Source organism: Podarcis liolepis (assembly GCF_965112155.1).
Source record: "Podarcis liolepis genome assembly, chromosome: 12".
In the NCBI taxonomy this organism is placed as follows: domain Eukaryota; kingdom Metazoa; phylum Chordata; class Lepidosauria; order Squamata; family Lacertidae; genus Podarcis; species Podarcis liolepis.
In genome coordinates this window covers 26,646,652-26,669,978 of record NC_139563.1, presented here as the reverse complement: position 1 = coordinate 26,669,978, position 23,327 = coordinate 26,646,652, and the positions used below count along the sequence as shown (strand labels likewise).

The window sequence follows — 23,327 nt, the reverse complement described above, 5'->3', positions numbered from 1 at the left end:
TTCATATCCGGAGAGACGGCCTTCAGGCGAGTTTTAATTTTAGTTTTCCTTCTCCCACTTAATGCCCCACACTCACCCGAGCAGCTTGCAGTCCTCGGTAACCACGACGACCCGAGGGAGGGGAGGGAACAGGGAAGTCGAGGGCGGCGGCGAGCCGCGATGACGTCAGTGGGCCGCGCCGCCTCGCCCTGGCACGGTGTGAGAGCCCCGGCTAGTGGCGCGAGCTTCGGAATAAGTGGGATCCGCGTGCGCGAGACCGAGATCGCGGGTAAGGAGCTCAGCCCTGGGCAGGAGGAAGCGGGGCCACACGTGCGGGCCACATCCCCACAGAGAGCGAGCCTCCCCCGGCCCACCACTCCGGGCAGGTCCACTCGCATGAGGGGGCGGCGATGGCGACGGCCGGCAGCTTGCCTGCAATGCCATCCCTCGAGCAGGCGAGGAGCCCGGAGGCTACCAGATGCGAGTCCTCTTTCCCACCCTGCTCGGGAGTCCAGAGCACTTGGTCGCATTCAGGATCTAGAGTAGGGAAGCGGGGCTTGTGTCTGGGCTGGACACATTGGGCTGCCTGTGCCGCTCGACCTGCGGGGAGAAATCAGGGTGGGAGTCACGACCGTGAGGCAGGGCTGCCAAGTGTGGCAGAAGAGGACACGGCCGTCGCACCTGTCCTTAGGTAGGAGCTTCTTCCGTGTCGACCTGCTGCCCTAAAGTCTTGGCTTTTTTCTTGGCTTTTTGGCGGTTGGCACAGAAGGAAGGCAAGGGGGAGGGGAAAAAATTGAAACTTACACTTTCGTGCGTCCCTCCCGGCGTGACGCTGCGCGCTGACGTCACGGGGCTGTAATGGTGGTGTGCCTCGAGATTTTTTTCATGAAACAAGTGTGCCTTTGCCCAAAAAAGGTTGGGAAACACTGCTCTAGAGAACCTTATGTAGATCTTTATCCCCCTCCCCTTATTTCTGATGGAGATCTTCACCCCTTCTTCCCTGGTGGTGGGGGCATCTTTTTTTGGTTTGCCTCAAGTGCCAACATGTCTTGGGCCTGCCCTGCAACAGATGGAGATGAGGTACTGTCAGTCACTGTGATCAGGATTGTAAGCAGTGATTGTGGAAGACCAGTTGCTTGACTATTTATAGTCATCCCCCCAGTCAAGTTGAGAATGAAAGAGTAATAAAGACCGATAACTCCATTTTTGGGCAGGCAAAACATGGGATTTATTCTACAAAGGGCATATAAATAAATTTGTTCAGACCTAAATGTGACAGATGACAAGCTCCAAATAAGAAGTCTAGAAAAATTACAATAGCTTTTATGAGGAACTTGAAATCAGGGGCTGTCCAGTGTGTTTCAGCACTTGAGGCAAAACACCCTCCTGCCACAGTGATAGGAGGCAAACTCCACAAGGGCTTTTCCTCAACAACATATTGTAGTTTCTACTCTAGCCCCACAGCTAGGGATCGCTGGGACCAAGGAGGACATAGTATTCCCCCACCCAAACTCTGGCAGGAGCTTGAAAATGTTTCTCCCCTTCCTTTGAGCTGCTGAGATTGCTACAAATAGATGTTATCAAATGGCAAGAATTGTGCCTCTTTCCACTCCAGCACTTTAGTACATTATTCAGGGTAGCAGTGTTATTTCCTCCAAGTTAGAAAGAAAGGCTAGCAAGCAACCTTTGCCTTGCAACATGAAGCTTCACTTAATATATATGGAGTGATCTGTGCTCTGCTGTTAAGGGTATGCAGGCCTGCAGGCCACTGGATAGTCTGCAGTCACAGCAAGCAGGTAGACTAGATGGTAGTAGATAGACCTATTAATACATTCCAACTCGGTGACTTCAACTGCTACCTAACAACAACAAAAACACATATATAATGTAAGTTACAATAAATTTAGTCGTTCAGTGTAAATATTGGTATGTGCCCTCCTGGAAACTTGCAGCCCTCCAGATATTACTGGATTATAACTTTCATTATCCCTGACCATTTGTTATGCTGGCTGGGATTGATGTGAGTTGGAATACAGTATCTGGAAGGCCACAGGTTTTCCACTTCTGGGCTAAGGGATAGAACAGTATCGTGCAGTGACAGGTTGGGCAAAAACTTACTACCTCCACCAAAACCATGAGCCTCATTAAACTCTTAGCTTGCAATTCCTCCTATAGTCTGGCATGCATCAACAGAAAGGAAATAATGCAATTGGATTTGCTTGCGTTAGTCTGCAGTAAAGACAACTCTAGATTGCTGCTTTCTTTGTGCAATTGCTAGGAGAGCTAGAATTGATTAAGTGGGCAGCTTAACTGATACAGTGGTATGTATTAAAGTGGTTGGTATCTCTCTACCTGTCTCTAAGTTGTTAGGAATGATGCAAAGTTGATGCTGGGCAAGGATCAGATCTTAGCCCAGTTTGCATTGATGCAAACAGCAGACATCTCTCAAGGATCATGACAGGGCTGTAAAACTGCCCTACATGGTTAATGTTCAATGAGCTGCTTGCAAATTTGAAGGTTTTGGGGGGGGGTTTGGAACATTTTAAAAATGACCAATGTTTTGATATTTCCCACTTCATTAATCTATGTAGAATAAATCTAGCTGCTAGAACTCAGTAGATGACAAAATCAAGAGGCAAATCTGTGTCTATATCCAAAATTACACATGCTATTTTTGTCTGACTTTGGGTTTTCCAAGTCCCCCTCTTTCCCCAGGCAACAACAGCTTATGCAACCACAGCTTACACACATGAGCTCCTCATTATATGGCTTATTTTTCAGAGAGAACCATTCATGGACAATCTACTTGCAGGCACTATTAACGCTGATTCAAAATTGTCTTGCGCCCTTGTTCCACCATATTAACTGTTTTTCAGAATATTAATAGCAGGACTTGAAATGCGTCTATGCTGCCTTTTCTGAAGTTACTGTTGGACAAACAAATTTTATTGCTCACATTAAGATCTTTCCTAAAAGTTAATATTTTTACAATGCCGAGTTGGAAGGATGAGCAACATGATTTTGTATTTCTATGTGCTACGAGATGAATGGGGGAAGGGAGAATCATCACAGTAGTACTTTCAGTGCAGTGTCCCCATTTGGTTTACCAAGAAGCCACTCACACTGTTTTCAGGTAAGTATACTGAGGATTGCAGCCTTCGTATTTCATAAACACTGAATTGGAAAATGTGTGAACTACAAAGGAGCAAATATAAAAGACACTCTATTATGAAAGAGAATGTCTCAAGGGAAAATAGAATAAGTGTGAGATAATGGACATCAGCTTTAAGTAGGGAGACCTAATCTGAAGTCCCTGCTCGGTCACTGGATCATTGCACTCTTGTAACCTCTTACCTTGCAGGATGGTTGTGATGGTAGAGGATCAGCCGTCATGTCAGACACCATTGGAAAAGGGCAAGAAAACTTTCCATTGCATTCAACCTACTTTCACAAGGGATTTCCAATGAGAACTCATTACTCAGCCTTTATGTCTGCATTCAGATGACAAGCCAAATCCATTTGTTTTCAATTCCAAACCTATGTGATCTCACATAGCATGAGTCACAAGGGACCAAATCAATGGTTCGAGGCTGGTTTGCAAAACAGCCTATGTTGTGGGTTGTCAAGCATATCTGAATTCAAAAGCCATTGACAAACCACAGCAATGAGGTCTTGCTTTGCTTAAACAGGCTGCTGCACAGTGACATGGAAGTATATTATTAATGTATATGCTATATAGTTTATTATATCAAAATTATTTGCATGTCACAATCTAATAAATTGCTCCAAGTAGTGTTCAAATCTACAGCAAACTCTTGTGGCACCTTAAAAATGAATTTATTATGGTATAAGCTTTCATGGACCATAGCAGGTTTTTAAGATTCTGAAGACTCATTATTTTTGCTGCAACAAACACCCTGGGAAATCATAAAAATCTAGCTTCAGATATCTACAAAAGTTAATTTTGAACAAAAATGCATGCACAATTTGATAGTCCTAGAGAGAGTAGCTGCTTAAAAGGAAACAGAAAACAAATCACTTTGTATATAATTCTAACTGAATGCAGGACAGGTATCAAGGATTCAGAAAATGGCACCTGATTTTCACAAAAGTTCACCTATGTGACTTTCAACAGACATTTTTAATTGTGTAATAGCAGGACAACACAAAGTTTGTGGGATCTACAACAAAATGAGCAATATATAATCACTCCAAGGATAGTGCCTATTTAGAGTTCCAGATAACTGTGCTCTCCAAGCAGGGCATTTGACTCTTCACCTCCTCACTTTCCTAGTTTCTGTTTCTATATTTGATCTACAACCTATCCCAGGGGCTGCCAATGTGGCTCCTGTGAATGCACATGCATCTAGAGGTCTTCCCATGCACCCTCAGGAAATGTAGGTACCCACATTCAAGGAGCTGGGGCAGAGCAAGAAAGTACTGATTGACTTAGAAACACAGCTATCCAGGTCTGGTTGCTGTGCCCAAGGTGGCCATTTCCCAATGAATCTATGCTTGAAAATAATATTCTATTGTAGCCAATAGAAGAGGTGACAATGCATACTTGTATGTGTAATGCTCGTGGTAGTTTCTCTGGTTTGCAAATGTGCCCAATATTCTTTGGCTACTGAGAATGCACAGGTCTCGTTGGGCTGCTTTGTGGTAGATGCCACCTTTTGGCAATGTGTTCCACTTCTGCAATTTCTTTGGTTCTCCCAATAATACCTCCCCTGTTGTTTTCAGTGGCCACAAACCTGTCAGCATTCACCACTATTAGAAGTGAAGATATATAGAAAAAAGCACTACATACAGATGTTCTTTATACATTAGAAAAAATTATTTGCTTTCTACATGTTGTAGAAAAATGGAACAAGGCTATCAGGTATTGTTGAATATCCATTGTCATTCAACTGTTGGTCTATAATGATCACAAATCAGAACCCTCTCCCAACACCTAAGCAGGGCACTTATCTCCCTAAGTGGCAATGGAGTTGTCTGCTCAAACTGCAGTGAAGGCCCAAATGGAGCAAGATATTGGGAGAGGATATGTGCCACTGCAAGTCCAACTGGTGTGTGTGTGTGTGTGTGTGTGTGTGTGTGAGAGAGAGAGAGAGAGAGAGAGAGAGAGAGAGAGATTTGAAAAGCTAGAGGCAAGGATATGTTTGCATCCATTAGGTACCCACATTCAAGGAGCTGGGGCAGAGCAAGAAAGTACTGATTGACTTAGAAACACCAAGAGCTATCCAGGCCTGGTTGCTGTGCCCAAGGTGGCCATTTCACACCAGCATACACCCCTCATATTCTATTAACAGTCTTGGAAGCGGCATAGGCTGTAATTATTTGTCATCACTTGATACCACACATGTCTGTAGTGTCAAATACTTGCCAACACTTACTTGACACAGATTTAAAGGAGGTCTTTATTTAGCATTATGTGAAAAAGATGATGATATCTTTGTTTTATAAAGGTTAGAGTGTTAGGGGAAATGACATGATTGTTATTTCTGTACTCAACTCACATTCCATTAAATAAGAGGTCTAGAAAAGGAACAGGGGATGGGGGACGAGAGAAAAGGAACCACAATTGCGTTCTATATTAGAAAAAAAATTACATACACAAACAGAATGCTGCTTACAAAGGGGGGAAAGACCATTTTCTATTAAGCATTTATGCACATATTTGGTGATTTAAACTGGAACCAGAAAATTAACTTCACATTTTTGCCATCTTTAAGAAGACACAGTAGCATCCATTTTCATTCATTCTCATATCTGCTATATGGATGGTCAGAATCCTGAAGGAGACCTGGGGAAAAAGCAGGACAATTAAAATAACATATTTAAGAAAATATTTTTCAACCAGGTAGCTAAAACATAGCAAACCAGCTATGTTGCCAAGGATGGTACAGCCCAATATACTGCACCAGTACATTGAACCTGTTCTGCCATGTCAAAATTTATTTATTTAGAGCACCTGTACCCAGCTTTTCAGCCAAAAAGGATCCCAGAGTCACTTACATACAAGCAAAACAAGCCTACCCACAAACCACAAGGGGAAAGGGACAGAGATGGAAGAGGAAAATCAAAACACAGGCACCAATTTCTAAACAGTTGCTCCTATAGTGACCAGCTGGCATAATTCAGAGGCAGGAGGTAGCTGATGAAGCTGCACTTCCAGCAAAGCTGATGAAATGAGCCCTGCTTCTTATCCCTCCCATTGAGGCAGCCTGATCAAATGCCTGCCCGCAGATGGCAGCTGAGGGGAGAGAAGGCCTGATGGAGATGGCCTCTCACAGCAGAGCTGATGAAGTGAACTCTGCTTCCAAATTGCAAATAGAATAATATCATGTTATCACAACAAACTAGGTTGTCGCTTGGGTGTCAGGATGAACATCAAGTACAAAAAAGGTACTGAAGTTCTGCAGAATGCAGCCAAGAACAATTTTAAGGATTATATGATCTCTATTTATAATAGCGCTACTGGAAAAATATGATGAGCAGCACCTAGAAAAAGTAGACAACACTCCAACACCTGATGAAAAGCAGCTCAACACACAGACTAAGAAACCAGAAACACTTGCTACTGAGCTAAAAGAAAAAGTGAAGGCAAATTCTAAATAGATAATTAAAACTTGGAAGGCTTCAAATCACACTTCACCATCCATCAAGAACTTTAATCAAGGCTTAGTTCCCACAGACACAAAGGAGTTTCATCATGTCTAGTCTAACCTGATTACTCACCAATTAAGGAAGCAATTAAAACTGGCATGTAGTGTCCACACACAATGACATTATCTATTTTAAGAGTACACTGATATATATATAAACAAAAGACACTCATAGCACAAGCACAGCACAGGAAGTGTCATTATGAGAGTACTTAACACTGGAGTTATGAAGTATGACATTCTGGTACAAAGACAAGTAACAGAATCTAAAAGTAGGGGTGGGGAGGCAAGAATGTTACTTGCTCAAAAATGTAAAGAAGTCCCAGCAAAAGAAGAATGGATACAAAAACTTATGGAATAAGCAGAAATGGCGAAACTTACCAGAAAAGTAAGAAATCAAGATAACAAACTTTTTATAAAATAATAGAAATAGTATATTGAGTATTTACAAATTGTAAGCAGATAAGAACAATGGCAGAATTATTGTAATAACCTGCAGTTTCATAAGAGTATATATTTTAAGTAGATGAATAAATAAATTTAAGGAACTGCAGAAAGAAGGGGAAGGAAGTCAAGTTGTGAAATGTTAAAATGACTGTAAAATTATTGAAATGTATAAACCGAAAAATTAAAAATAAAATATATTTTAAAAATAGAATTAGGGGTGGAGAGGCAAGAGACATTAGAAAGGAGACAAAAGATATGAGCTTAGTGAATAGCTACATGGTAATCAGATGCAGAAGACAATGTGAAACTGTATAGACAGGCTGATATGCCAACACTTAAAGAACATTATTCACAGAGAAAAGGAGTCCCAGCCCTTCAATGACTATTTGTTGACCAGCAATCAGATGCATACAGTGACACAAACAAACAGGTAGGCAACAGTAGCAAAATCACATAACAAGCAATTATAATCTAATCTACTGATATGCACAGTAAAAGATATCATACAGAATTGTCGACATTCAAACATGGACATGGTTCAGGCTTCAAACACAAAGCTTTAAAATAACTTCCTGATAGAAACAACCCAAACGACCAAACAGCAAGAAGATCATGCAACCTGTGTGTGCCAACTGTGTCTATCCACTTTATAAGCATGCCTTATCACATGGAGCACCTGGGTGGCCAACCTGTGGCCCTTCAGATGGTGTTGCACTACAACTCCCACCAGTCGCAGGTTAGCCCCACCTGATGTGGCAGATTCTCTCTTTCAATAATGTTGTGAACTACAGCAGATCTAAAGGGAAGGTAGCATGTATGAAGGTGACTCTGCCCTTAAATTATTCCAAAGAGTCAGGAAAGGTCTTCACCTACTGGAAAGTAGTTCTTGTTTGAGACTATATCCACTAACAGGGAAAAAGGAATTAATTCCCTGACAACTGGGCATGCTGGATAGGGCAGATGGCAGTTAGGGTTCAACAATACCTGGAGGGCCATAAGTTCCCCATCCCTAATCTACAGATCAGTATGGCCCGAAGCTAAGTATCTACGGCTACCTATCTGTATCTAAAGGACCTTCTTCAGTTTTCTCTGCCTTCAGACATTAAGCCAGCAACAATAGGTAAAATGGTTTCACTTCCAGCCAATTATATTGGCTCATTCTGACCATGACTACATGTAGTTTGGGAACTTCTTGGGTCCTTGGCAATATGGCTAAGCAGCAGATGACTGAGAAGCATGTGGCTAGTCAGAGTGGGGAAGTAGAAGGTGTCAGGAACACACTGTAAATCCAGGAATGCTTAAGAAGACTCCACATGGATTATGCAAAGGTAAATCCTTTGCCAGTAACCTTTTAGATTTTTTTTTTGAAACATTAATAAGCCTGTGGGCTTCAAAAAGCTTTTGGCCAAGCCGCTTGAGCAAATTTATAGCAGGTCCTCTTACAGATCAGTAACTGGCTAAAGCACAAAAAGCAGAGTAGGAATAAATGAACAGTTTTCACAATAGACAGATAAAGAAACACATACTCGGGTAGTCCACCAGAAACTGGCCACTGGTCAACCAGTGGACCACGATCTACCTTCTGTTGATTCCCCTACTATACGAAAGAGTATTCAGAATCTAAACAAAGGCATAGCATAAAATGTTGTATTGTTTTACTTGCATAACAAACAGAATTGTAGCACGTATGCGACAATTGCATCTATTTCCTTTGAAAGTTACCACAGTGAAAAATAATTTAAATGCTGCTCAAACTCATTTAGCCATGAACCTATAATTTAAGCAATCAAACTGTATTCATACCAGGGTTTCTTATAAAAAAGTGGCAAATCGTGTAACAAAGAAACTACTCAAACCGAGTAGTCCCACTTATTAAAGCTCTATTGCTTCCAGTGCTCCCAAAGGACGGTGGCTAGAGTGAGCAACACCTGCAATGCATTATAAATTTATAATTACCATTTAAATGGAGCAAGAAAAGCTGATGGGTGAAATAGGGGTAAAAAGACATTCCCTCAAAGCCAAACAAGGCTGACATTTCTGATGTTATCTTAATTTAGTGATGGGTTAGCAAAGCATTTGCTACTCTCCATTCATTCTTGCCTATTTAAAAGAGAAGACTCCTCTGCACACCACTGAAGACGGGAAGATCTAGTGCATTTACAGTTTTCTGCAACATTCTTTATTAGGCCCTTGCTGAGTGAAGTTTGCAATGATGTATGGACCAGATCTATATTAAACAGGAGGTGCACTGTTGCGGAGAAGGGATACCAACTAGAGATACTAACTAGGCAATTAGTAGTGCTTAATTTTCAAAAAATGATGAAAGCATCCCAATTAAATGCTTACTGTCCAAAGATATAGAAAGGAGCTGCTTACATTAATAATTCAAGCGATGGGTATTCTGGGATCATGCTGCGTAAGCAAAGGAGTATGGGTATACAATGTTTCTAGTCCTTACAGTAGTGAAGATTTTCAGATTTAGGAGCAGTGCCCAGTGAACTTTCAGAAGCCAGGGAGACTAAGTAACACTTTAATAGATATTAGCTAGGGTGTAGCAGAATTGTGCAGAATAAGAAATATGCAGGATTTTTTGTAGATTAATAGATTGCTTTTCTTAATTGTATGCACAGTAAATAATTCCGATTTCTAATCCTGGGCACAGGACTCACCTCACTTATCCCAGTACACTGTACATATGGCGCTGTCTCCTCTTTTACACCATGGCATAAATTCTTCTTGTCAATAATTAGAAGACTAGATCATAGATGCAGCTGTCTATAAAACTTGGGCTGGATTGTGTTCCAAGCACTTTAGTTCAACATGTAATTCAAATATCCATAAGCTACTAGAATTAAGAGCAAAATAAAGTACTAAAAAGAAAACTCTACAGCAGTAAAGCCTGCAGATGACTTATACTTCACACTACCTTTCCATCTACATGATCTCTCTAGGCACTCAAGCAGCTATAACTTTTGATTTAGAGAGGGTGAAGCAATATACTACAAAACATGTTACTGTAGGGTAATAGCCAAAGAGAGTTTGACTATTGAGTGTTTTAATATATGTTTTAATATACCTCACTCTTGTGATATGATACAAATAAACTTGAGCTTTGTGTCATAACTGCAGGCAACAGCAGAGTACCAATGTGTTGTAGTTGATTGGTACTGTTTACTGTAATTTTTGAATGGAGTGTTTTTAATGTTTTATTCTGTTATTAGAATGGATTATGTGCATGCCATCCTTGGCTCTACTGGAGGCAGGGTTAAAATTAACAAATTAATTAAAAAGTATTTCCCACCACTGCCTGTATTTTCCTTCACCTCCAAGACACTATAAACCATTAGGGGCTAAAGAAGGCTTTTGCTTCCCTCATTCACCCTCTCTTGCCTCCACCATTCAAAATTCAACAAAATTGCAATATTAAACTCACAATCTGGTGTTGGGATTGTGCTCCATATACAAGCTAAGAATTAAACGTAGTCTCTTAGGCAAATGTTCAGGGTAAGGGCAGATATACTGCAGGAGAGTTAAGATCCCAAATTCACTGCAGAACCATGGTCTGGCATCTGCAAGACCGGCTTGCCATCTTATAAGAAGAAAGACCAGCAAGACACTGAAACTGCTTTAACATCATATTTTTATCATAAATTATCCTGCAAATCACATATAATATGGAGACCATATAACAAAAAGGTTCCAGCAGCATCCAAACTCTTTTTTTGGGACAGGGAAGGTATGAAGATGTATTTTCCAAATAGTTCATGATTAAGAATAGGTTACTGGGGCTAAATATGGGGGGGGGGTGTTAAATGTGAATTATACATACCATATTTCTTCCGTATCTCATCATGCTTGACTTTTCTTTCATGTTTTCTGAAAAGTTTATGAACATAAAAAACAAATACTTGAAGTAATTTTAAGCAAAATACGACAAAGCAATATAATTAACTCCTGCTTACACATTAGAACACAAAGATAAGTGGAACACAGATCTTGCCCCAAAATAAACTCTAGATAGAGGACTGCATCAATATATTATGTTGCACTGTGATGCAATGCCTATCACAGTGTAATAGGCAAATGTATGGGTTTCCAATAAATGATGTATGCATACTGAATAAGCATATTCTTATTCTAACATACGTAACAGCTTGTAAAATGAAAGGTTTTTTTAATGGCTAAGAAAATTAACTTCTAAATTGTGGCAATACACAAGGAGATTTTTTGAGGTTTCAGTAGACAGATAGATGCTATATTAGCTTAGACAACTTTTCTTCTAGCCAGAGGTTGTCTACAAAAAAATCCAGGACTGATCATCTTAGCAGCTGATGTTAAATGGAATGCTGGGAGATCTCCTGCTGCTCAATAGTCCAAAGCCAACAATAAATTTAACATGACATGAGGGACATGAACCAAACTACAAAAGACTAACATTGCAGTATCGTTTGCATGATTCTTACAGGGTTCTTGGGACTGACTTAGTGCAAAAGAGTTAGGACTTAGTTTCATCCAACTAATATGCAGACTGCATCCCACCCTAAATTTGGGACAAAGATAAGAAGCAAGACTAGCTTCTACTATTGAACCACAGTCCTACCAACTTACTATATGCTGGTTCACATGTAATGATAAACTGCAGTATAACACTACAGTAACAAGTATCAGCAAGCCTGAGCAAAGTGTCTGGCTTGTGCAGTCCACTTCCCATGCTGTCCCAAGAGGAATTCTGCAAATATTAATTTCCATTTCAAAGAATCTGAGCTTCTCTGTGCCCTGTCTAGAGTGGAAGCATGTTTCAGAGAAAGGGTGGTTCACGGTGGTTGCACTCAGATTATGGTAAGCCCTGCTGTGAAGTGTGGCCTGATTTACGCAGTGCTAATTTTCACCAGTTGTTGAAGACGGTTTTATTCCTGCAGGCTTCTGTTGTATGTGGCAGATGATTTTAATGCTTTAGTTTTAACTGATGAACGTTTATTTCTGGTCATTTTATATTCTTTTATGTAACTGCAATTTTCAGGTGTTGAAAGCTGCCCTGAGTGGTACTTTAGCACTAAAAAGTAGGATATATGTTTTCTTAAATGAATATATAATCAATACGTCTGAAGAAACATGCAAATGCCGTATTTTCTGTGTATAAGACTAGGGTTGTTGTTTTTTTAACCAAAAAAGTAGGTTTAAAGTAGGCTCGTCTTATGCACAGGTAGTTCTGAGGGGTGTTTTCTTAATTTGGAGTCCCCCAAAATAGGGGGCATCTTATACATGGTGGCATCTTATACACAGAAAAATAAGATAACTGCACAATCTAGATATATGTATAGTCTAATTTCTCTTTGACTTAGAAAACTAAGAAATCAGACACCCTTACTGGAAATTATTGCTGTTCCTGTCTGCCTGCATTCTGTGTTCTAGAAATTTGGCAAGGGGTTAAAAAGTGTTTTTTAAAAATGTACATCACTATGGGTGCTATCAGGCAAACAGTGTGATTCATTTTATATTTCATATAAAATACTACCATGATTACTATTCACATATAGCACAAATAGACTCTAGCTTTGAAGATCCTCAGGAGAACAGCTAACAAAATGGATCAGCACCAGGGCAGAACATCTTGCTATCCTGGAGCTGTAAACAGAAGATCTGATGACGCACCCAATACTGCTTCATTCTATTATGCTGCCTTTCCTCCACCACTGTCTGGAAGCAGACCTGTATATCTACTTGTACAAGATAGCTGACTGCCCTCAAGCATCAAATTATTATTTTTAGGGTTTCAAAGCCTCTAGCTAGCATCATGAGTTGCATTTATTGAAACCCTTAGGAGCCAGCTTACAAGCATTTTGCCTAATAAATACTAAGAGTGAACTACTGCAATTAATGCTTACAAAGCTTTATAGCAAGGGCTATACTAAACATATCCCTAGCTGGACTCTTTTTTAATGACATCTATGAGCAAAACTTATGTATTTAGGTGTTTTTTTAAAAAAGAAAAGCTTTGAAACATACCGCTGAAGTGACTGCATTCTTTTTTCTTCCCGATCTCTGATAAATCTTTCTTCTTCTTCAGATGGTCGCCTAAGAAATAAAGCGCTTTTTGTATCAAAAAACTATAATTTCTGATATATAGTTTATGAGGAATTTATGTTTGTTAATTTACCCATACATTCACAAATTTGCAGCATTTTCTCTACAAATTAATCTCAAGTGGTATCTTATACTGAAGAATTTGAAGCTGACATTAACACACACTTGAAAGTCATGATTCATTGACTGCACCTTGTGTGTCATATATTTTGTAGAATAAATAAGAGTGTTGGTAATTCAAGATAAAAATGATGATCTTGGATATCACAGTATGGGATTAGTTGACTGGGAACCATTTCTTTGACTAGTGGTAGATTATTGATTCCCTTTTTGAATTCACCTGAAGAAGTGTGAAATAGGAATCAGAGGCCAAAACATGGTTCTTTCTAGCTTTTAACTCACCAGCATCATAACAAGACATATCAAACTGATTTAGGTTAAAAGACAGATCTTTCATCTGCTACTTCATATGAGCATATTGAGGAAAAAACACTGACACCCAGTGGACACAATGTGTAATGGACATTAAAGAATGAGCCCCAACATGTCATGAAAGTGCCTTTAATGGAATTTATGTTTCAGATATCCAATGTGTTTCAAGTGTATAATACCTTCTTCAGGAAACTGTACATTAAATTTAAAAAAAACCCAGTTCTGACACGAAGTTTACACTCAATGTAGAGCAGACCCATTCTGTACTGGGGATCCCTGTACTTTTTGTAAACAAAGACTACCATACTATGTATGTTTTTCAATCAGGTGCTTAAAATCACATTTGTATAACCCTTAATTTCAAGGACAACTTTATTATAGATAAATGGTGACGAAGTCAGGGGGAGAAAAATCAAGCAAAGTTACTAAGAAAAACCATTTACCCTCTAGAACGACGTCTGCGACAGCAGTAACAGCAGCAACATCCTATAAGGAGGAGAAGGAAGCCTGCTACAACTGCAATGCTGATGATCATAGCCTCAAAGTTGACTGAAAATTAAAAGTAGAATTTTAGTACATGCAAAGGTTAGCAAAGGAAGGAAATACAGTAACAGAGAAGAGCTCCATGCAGGGAAGCGACTAGGGCCCATTAGAAGACCACCTTGCAGCAACTTACATATTATATCTTAGTGGAATGACTGGAATTCACTTATGTGATGAAGTAGATGGGCCTGTCATTATGAAATGTGTTCTTCTAGTTTAGAGATTCCATCTAACTGGGTCCAAGGTACTGCCCTGCACATTTTAATAGGTTAGTTTTTATATCAAAGATCTTAAAACTGGTAATTAAACTTAAAACTAAGCATATTAAGATAGTCAGAACATTAGCACATGGTCTGTTTATTGAAAAGGGCAAGTGGAATGCTATGGAATCCAAATTTCAATTTTATCAATTCTCAAGTATGTCTTCTACAATATTAGGCAGATATCCTGGAAGAAAATAGAAAACAACCACTAAAGAAAATGTCACATTTCAAAATGAGAGAATTAGAATTACATGGGTAGCAAAATCAGATATTTTCAACTTAAACTCCACATGGGGTTAGGCAAAAAACCCATCTGCATTCCTTCTACACATGTAACATATAAAGAGAACTCATGTACTACGACAGAGCTTTGTGAACTGTGAAATCTATTTTTGATAACCCTCTATACACAATTGGATCTGAAGTATTGTAAGAACTCTTCCCTCATATAAACAATTTAAAACAAAGAGACATTGAATGCAAGGCTAATCCATAGTTTAGAACAATGGGAATAGGCTACAGCAAGCTTTGGGCTCCCATACTGCTCCCGGCCCAGCCCATGAAATCAGCTTTCATTTCCATTTTGATTAACTGTGGTTTGCTGTTTTGTCAGAACCAAACAAACTGTTGTTAATCTTAACTATGGTTTGCTTGAAAAGAAGTTAACTTCCAACCATGATTATGGAGTGGCTTGTTTAGAATTTAGATGATATGCTAAACAGCAGTTCATTAAACTACACTTAATCTAAAACAGAGCGGATTTGATTTAAATCAAATCTATTTAAATCATGATTTAAATCACTAGTCAGTAAGACTTAATTTAAATATTTTCTTTTTTTTTACAGAAAGACTCATTCTTGCTGGTATAATCTTAATATTTACAACCAGATGAAGGTTTCATTTTTGGAATAATAAATTTTCAGAGTAGTTTTTACAATTATATCAAAAATTACTATTAGAAATACACAGACAGATAATTCTGAAATTATTGTGAGGTTTAATAAGTTAACTGTTTATATTTGGACAACTTTTCTGCTGTACTTTATTGGAAGGAGAAAAATAAATTGTTTAATTGTTATTAAGGAAATGATTATTTAACTAAAACAATAACATTATAGCATATGTATCCATGTTTGTTAACTGATGTGGTTAAATGGTTGTTGTTTTTTAAAAAAATTTAAGACTGAGTCTTAGGACACATGAAAAACTTAAAAGAAATCCTTATTTCCTGATGAATAACCTTTGGACTACAATGTAACTTAAATAGAAAACTATCTCTAGAAAGATTTTTCCTCCAAAAGCATTTTATTTTAAAAATCCGATTTAAATTTAATAAAATCCGATTTAAATTAAAAAATTCAATTTTTAATTTCTTTTTTTAAAAAAAACATTGATTTTTATCCACCCTGATCTAAAATTAACGTAGCAACAACCTATCACTTTCTTGTGACCATCTGAGGGGAAACTAAGATCATTATCATAACATTATACCATGATGTGGTATTATAACTGAATGCAACAATTGTGCAAGCTAAGTGAGTTGATTAACTGAACGCAAATCAGAGAAGACAGCTTCAGAAGAGGACAACATTATCCAGAGAACTTGACTTTATTTCTTAAGCCTACCACTTAGCAGAACTGTGTTTTTTCTGTTCAATATCAGAGATCAGCAGTAAACAAGTCAGAAACAAACTTCCCAGAAAAACAGTCTCAATAAAATGGAAGCTTCAGGAAATCCAATGGTGATTAGTGCTGTGTGCAAGACTACTTTTAAGCTTATAGATAGTCCATGTAACGTAATGGTGCATATATGAAATACTGACTAGGAGAACTCCAGTTAAGTACTTTTGCATGAAGAATTATGATCATCATTTCATGGCTTCCATTACAAGTAACAATAAATTAAAGACAATCACAATCATTACCTACCCCAGCAAATTGCCCAATAAGCGTCTGTAAGTTTACACAGCGAAGATGGTGGAATGAGTTTCCTCACAGGATAGTCCATACAAGTGGAATTGACATGGCACCAAAGACACTAAGCAGAACAAAAGTGAAAAATAAACAGAAGTAGTCTTATCAGGAAGTATGCAAGTCAACCACTCAATCTTACACTACTTGAGAAGTTAACATAGTCTGAAATTAAACTAAAACGGAGCTGTAACTTGACATTTTCTGTGGGGAGCAGGTCGTGATTGAAGCACACCCTCTATGTCAATTTTTGAGGTATTAAAAGAAGCCAATGACAGTTTTACAGTTAGTAGAAACTACAACACTTTTCTTCCTCTGCTCCTGGTGCCCTCTCCCAATGGCAATGTTTCCTGGGTTCAAATGACACAATAAGCCAGACCATGAATTGGGTTGCAGTAGGAGAGATGTGCAGAAGCAGCTGCCATCTTCTCTCTGGGAACCCTCAAATTCACATATATTAAGCAATGGTTTGACTTAGCATCACATATGATCCAGGTAAATGAAGGTCAGGCTTATGTTTCCTCAAGGACGAGACTAACACTGCAGCATTGTGAATGTCATTCATCATTCTGTTACCATAACTACTCTAAACTTTGTCAGTGTTTACAATATATTTATTTATGTTGCTTTAGTAACTTCACAATAGCTCAGAAGTTACTTTGTTCAAATTGTAAGAACTGTACAGTAAGATTTTAAATGAAATGTTGGTGTAAATGTGCTAGTAGGAATTTACAGAAGAGGTAAGATGTTCAGCAGTTATTGCCCAATCTTATTCCTTGCCTCCACTTCATTCTATCTTTCCAACACTTTCTCCTACACTTTTATTCTTCCACTGCTTCCTGGCTCTGCTCCTTTTTTCTGCCCTGTTGCTGAACCTATAGCTGTGAAAGGCGCAGCAAAAGGTTTCCAAAGATGCTTGCTCTAAATTGTTACTGTCCAACTGTCCAAGAGCAGTTGGACAGTAGATACTGGGTTAGATGTTGGTTTAACACAATTAGGCTATTCTTTCGGACAAAACAACTACTGAGTACAAAGGGATATTATCTATCTGAGCTACAGCTTAAAAAAAATATGGGGCCATTGTACCACACCAATACAACTAAATCAGTCTTTACTTCTGAAGAGTACATAACCAAATTAGGGAAAGTGAAGAAAACGTTCAAAAATGGGTATTAAAATGTAAACAGTATAACCAAATTAGGGAAAGTGAAGAAAACTTCCAAAAACGGATATTAAAATGTAAACAGTCTCACAGTCACAAGGCCAGTGCTAACAAACTATCTGCAGTTACCACAAAAGTCATTCATTGCTATTAAATACAGAAGAATTACGTACTATTTAAAAGAATTATGTACTATTTAAACAAATGGACATCTTATAAAAATAGTTTTCATGACTTGGTAATGGTATGCATGCAAAAGCAAGCCATGGTTTGGCCAGTTATGACTAATCCTCAGATTCCTACTCTCCCCAACTTCCTCCTTGGTTTTTTCAAACAAATCATACTAGTCTCCCTTTATCTCCAAACCAATCAATCCTTAATTTGTTCAAAACAAAGTAGACCTGGTTTATATATTTCAACAAAGAAGGAAGATATTGGAGCCCACAAGTATAACCAGAAGGGGAAACATAAATCCCAACGATCGGTCACAAATGGACAAGCTATTCTAAAAGTACCTGGCCGATCTGTCACAGCAAGCATCTAAAGGTTCAAGGCCTTCTCCCTTATGGGAGGATCCCTTTAGCACCAACACTGCCTGGAAAAGCTCTGCTGAATAGCCACATGAGGATGCAACGGTAAGCCTTCTTCACTGCCACCACTACCACTCAGTAGGTGCAAACATGCACTCTTAACAGTGGTGGTCAGTTGTACTTGGTACACTATTTGTTCCACTTATGCTTCAACAGCCATGCAGCCTATTTCACTGATCAGAGCTCATCTGAAAACCAGGAAGTCAAGCATAGGAGAGTGCTCAGGACTGACTCAATCTATGACCCTTCCCATCTCACCATTCCACAGTGAGATCAGGGCCTCAGATGTGATCAGCCATGCCAACTGGAAACTTCCCTAGAGCATTCAGGAATCCCTTAGATTCCATTAGTGTCTTGCTACAGAACATTCTAAGGGGTCATCCATCCTTGCAGGGTGGCAACACTATCAATAGCCTAAATCCTACAAGGAAATTGTTGGTTGATGACAACAGGGTGATTTGTGCTTTCTCCGGACACATCTACAAGTCTTCCATTTGTGAGAACCAGATTGCAGGTATGAGCTACTCTATACATTGGGTCTATGATGTATACTGAGATAGTTCCATAATAGTCATGACAGCTGGACTTGTTAAGATGGTTTCAGCATGCATGTTTAAATCCCCCAGAACCAAAGTTGGGGGGTTTTCAAACACTAGCCCCAACATCGAATCTATCCGCTCAGGGAAGGAAATTGTTGGTCAGCGGAATGGTCATTATACTGACAGAATCCCTACTTCCTTTCTCTAGCCCAGCAGCAAATACAACCTCTCACAGCTAGATTTCAGGCAGACTGGTTTCCTGGTGAGAGACTGAAATCCAATAGACAGCAGCTCCTATCTACATTGGTGCTGCTTGAAGTACTTGTTGAGTTGGGGCAGTTGAGTAAACACAGACCATTGTTGACAACCCTGCTCACAATATCTGTTAAAAGCCTTGGCAAACAGTTCTGACCATTTTGTACATACTATGTTAAAAACTTTGGCAAACTGCTCAGTATTAGAGAAAGTTTTGATATCCTTTTGTGTTGTTAACATTGATATATATATTTTAAAACTGATGCACTTTGAGAAGTTGCTGCAATGTATGCTTATGTTGTTTTCAAACCAGATGTTTACAATTTTAAGAACTCTATTCTATACTAATTTAAAGCAGATTTTTAAACATTTGAACTCTGCACAGAATTATGAGTTGTAATTATCAAATCAAGGGGAGCTGTTTTATCCTATAAAAGTCAAGTCATGCCTTAAGTACACAAGAGACTGGTGGGTCAGATCAAATGCCTATCAATGCAGCTCTGTTCTCAGATATCCGCAAGAAGCCCAAAAGAAGAACTTGAATGCAACTTGAGTGCTCTCCCCTTCAAGTCTACTGTGTAAAGCAACTTGGTATTAGAGCACATCACTTTGAGCATATAGTTTCTTGTAAAAGCACAAAAAATAAAGAACAGTTTTCCAAGGCTCCCTGAAAAAATAGCAACCGGTTCCAGTTTCCATGGTGAATGAGTCAGTTGTGTGAGAGTTTGTCCAGTAAATTTCCATTAGAGAATAAGGACTTCCATTTTCTACTGAAGTGCAGCAACAAATACTTGCAAAACATTTTCTTCTGCCTGTGCATGAAATATCCACTTATGTTATCACTAGAAAATCCCCCCGGATATAAAAGTGACTAAACTTACTTTGGTATTTTTTACACATTCTTCACATGTCTTTTGAGTAAAAGCAGCACATGCTGGAAAGGAATAAAGTTTGCATGAAAAATGAAGAACTTATTTGAATCTATTATTTTTCTGACAGCTATGAAATTTGAATCTGAACTATGCTAAAACACTTTAGAATGCATTAAAGAACTGTAAATCCTCCAAAACAACTTCCACCCATTTGTGTACTAGTCTAAACTCTGCTTAGAGATGTCAACAAGACATTCAGCACCACACAAACACACCCAAAACACTTCACCCTATTTTGAAACAGGATACTGAATCTTAGGTCTGGCCTTACATTCATCGAGACAAGAACTAGGGTTGGCATATTTCAGGGCCTGCCAACTCAGCTCCCATGGGTGTGATGGTACCAGTGCCTTTTTTCTGGGGGGACGCACACCCCTAAATATTATGTAAATCTAAGTTTGGCCACATTGAGCGGCAGTATTTGAATATGAGGGACGTGGGTGGCGCTGTGGGTTAAACCACAGAGTCTAGGACTTGCCGATCAGAAGGTCGGCGGTTCAAATCCCCGCGACGGGATGAGCTCCCGTTGCTCTGTCCCTGCTCCTGCCAACCTAGCAGTTCGAAAGCACGTCAAAGTGCAAGTAAATAAATAGGTACCGCTCCAGCGGGAAGGTAAACAGCGTTTCCGAGTGCTGCTCTGGTTCACCAGAAGCAGCTTAGTCATGCTGGCCACATGACCCGGAAGCTGTACGCCGGCTCCCTTGGCCAATAAAGCGAGATGAGTGCCGCAACCCCAGAGTCGGCCAAGACTGGACCTAATGGTCAGGGGTCCCCTTACCTTTACCTATTTCAATATGAGTAGGAAAATGAGAGTACCCCTAAACATTTTTAAAGACAAAAAACACTGGATGGTACTCATGAAGGACTTATTTGGTGCCCCCAGGATAATCTTTCTGATTTACAGCTTTCGTTTTTCACTTGTGGTCTGTAAGTAATCAGCTAGCTTCAGCCACAGTTTGAGCTGTACCAGTCTCTCATACAACGAAGATAAGCCTCCTTGCATGGAAACAGAACGCTGGCACGGGGTGGAAGATAGGAAGGGAGGAAACAGGAGACAAAATTAAGTGGAAATACACCCACAACAATCCAATTCTGTGTTATTTAAACTATTAGCCATTATCCCTTATTTGTCACTGAAAAAAGGGGAATGGGCTTCCAAGTCCTGCGGTCAGTTATGTCGGAGGAGATGTCATCATGATAAAGGAGGCAGTTGGGGGGTGAATCGAGGCCAGGGGGCAGCAGTTAACAGGGCAGGTACGTCCAAAACGGCTATCTACGTAGGTTGGGATGAGTGCAAACAAGACCGAGAAGGGGAACTTTCAGTCCCCGGAAACTGACACTATAATACACCTGCCCATTTTAACAGTTCCTTCTTTGAGCCAGAGGAAAGGGAAGTTGCCGTCGGGCTTCCTCGCGAGGGCAAGAGGGACGCGCGACTTGTACCTGAAGGTGCCCGACATGGGGGAGGGGGGTAAACAAGCGGGGGAAACGGCCCGGCCCTCCAAGGGCCCAAGGAGAGGCCGCTCCGGCCCCTGCCTCCAACCAAGACCAGGACCAGGGAGGAAGCAAGAGCAGAGCCCCCCCCCCGACCCGTCCCGGGCAGCCCAGAAGGGCCTCCTCGCTTACGCGTGGCGGGAGATGGCGAAGGCGTCGCGGTGGACTCCATCCCTGTCACTGGGCGGCACCACAGCAAGAAGCAGCACGGCAGGCAGAAGGCCCAAAGCCGCGGCCGCCGCCGCGGTTGCCAAGACAGCGCGGCCGTCTCCCGCTCCATCATCTTCCTCCCCTCACGGCGGGCCTGCGCGGCCCGGTCCACTCCCCTCCTCAGGTGATTTAAGGAACAGATCGGTCCTTCTCTTGCGCAAGCGCACTCCCACCGGCCGCCTCAGGGCGAGCAACGGCACAGTCTCGAGCACGATTTCCTCGCTCCGCCCACTTCCCTCTGGGGCACCTATAGAGAGGGTGAAGCTGGGAGTCCCGCCCGCTTCCGTGCTTTTGCGCTCCTCCCTCGGAAGCCGAGGCCCGCCCCTTTCTGCCCGCCTCCTCATGCGGCCGCTTTCCCAAACAGGTCATGGATAACCGAGGGCACCTGTCGAATAGTTTCTCCAGCCCTGGCTCGGGCGAATGTGGTTGGTTGAGAAGGCCTGCCCATCTGGTCCTCAGTACGAATAGGCCACGCCCCTTCCCCGGCGCTCTTCTCAAGCGCTTTTTTTGCAGGGCCAGAATCTTTCAGCTGCTATGTTTTTTGCTTGCCCGATGGAGTGCGTGTGCGGAATGCTGTGACGCATTTCGTTTATTATATCTATATGCCATCTTTTCCTCTAAGGAGCTCAAGGGGATCTCTCCCAATTTTATTCTCGCAGCAACCCTGTGAGGTAGATTAGGCTGAGACAATGGCTGGCCCACCCTTACCTAGTGAGCCATCATGTCTGAGTTGGGGTTTGAACCCTGGCCTGGTCTCTCGGGCCATAATCCAGCGCTCTAACCAATTACACCACACGTTGTCTCACTGTGGGGCTGGACTATTGCTTACAGTACAAAGCAAAGAATCACATCCATTGCTCAACCCACTTTTGCCTTGGCCATGCCCTGCATCGGCAGGTAGCCCCTGAAGTCAGTCTACACATGAAGATTGCCCTTGGACTCAGAAAGTTTCTCCATCCCTGCTCTCATTACAGTATATAGTACAAACGTGTAATGGGACCCCCACTTTCCTTTCCAGTGAGCCCTCGTCTGCTTTGAAGCATTGACAAGAAATGCCACATGCATTTCATAAAATTGAAGGTTGTTATTAGTTTTTTTGAAGGCTGAAATCCCTTGCATACTTGAAGGCCACTGAACACTGTATGACTTACTTCCAAGTTGCAACTTAACGTGCACTTGTGCGCATTCAGCGTTCGGCATAAATAATAAAGGGTGGAAAGGAAGTAGATGTCCAGGGCGGGATGAGGCTTTGGCAATCCAACCCACAATTGCACCCAATGTGTTTCGTCTATACACGGTTTTGGCTTTAGCCACGATTCCCTGAATGTAACTCCCATGTAAATTGCGGGCTTACTGTATATTATTTAAACAGTGACCAATGAGTAGGACATGCTTTGTGTGCAGAGCTAGCCCTGTTGGTTCATAGGTGCCAGTTCTTATGTGTACTTTAGAGATCTGAGACCAAACATTTTCCCCCATAGACACATCCTTCTACTTCCACCCTTTTTTACCCTCATAGTAATGGAAGGAGACATCTCAGCAAACATGCTGGATTTGGTTTGACCACACATTTCAGTTCCCGGGATCTCTATTCAAGACTGCAGATGTGGGTTCGGAATACTGCCACCTCATTTATAATGTTTGTCCTCACTGCAAATATGTTCCTTAGTAGTACAAATCTACACTCATTTAACTGGATGTGTCCCATTCATCTTATTTAGGCTTACTTCCCAGTAGATGTGTATAGGGTTACAGTTA

At 40.6% G+C, this 23,327-nt stretch overlaps 1 protein-coding gene and 1 long non-coding RNA gene across 2 annotated transcripts; one reads left to right on the top strand and one right to left on the bottom strand.

The window, feature by feature from the left end:
* Positions 1-4,794: 4,794 nt before the first annotated feature.
* PTTG1IP2 (PTTG1IP family member 2) lies at positions 4,795-21,963 on the bottom strand. The gene is made up of 7 exons (XM_083468935.1): positions 21,492-21,963; positions 19,815-19,867; positions 16,346-16,454; positions 14,054-14,159; positions 13,101-13,169; positions 10,924-10,970; positions 4,795-5,785 (listed from the first exon to the last, which is right to left on the bottom strand). Exons 1-7 carry the CDS (start codon positions 21,640-21,642, stop codon positions 5,736-5,738), a joined length of 585 nt encoding a protein of 194 aa, XP_083325061.1. The 5' UTR covers positions 21,643-21,963; the 3' UTR covers positions 4,795-5,735.
* On the top strand, positions 15,244-21,334 carry LOC310690241. The gene is made up of 2 exons (XR_014518006.1): positions 15,244-17,573; positions 17,635-21,334. It is a non-coding gene; the product is annotated as an uncharacterized lncRNA (long non-coding RNA).
* Positions 21,964-23,327: the final 1,364 nt, after the last annotated feature.

Excerpts from the sequence above, each read along its gene's own strand:
- PTTG1IP2 (XM_083468935.1), bottom strand. The coding sequence starts at position 21,642 with ATGATGGAGCGGGAGACGGCCGCGCTGTCTTGGCAACCGCGGCGGCGG. Across the intron at positions 19,868-21,491 it reads TTCGCCATCTCCCGCCACGC|CATGTGCTGCTTTTACTCAA; the intron begins GTAAGCGAGGAG and ends ATTCCTTTCCAG. Across the intron at positions 10,971-13,100 it reads AGAATGCAGTCACTTCAGCG|AAAACATGAAAGAAAAGTCA; the intron begins GTATGTTTCAAA and ends TAAACTTTTCAG.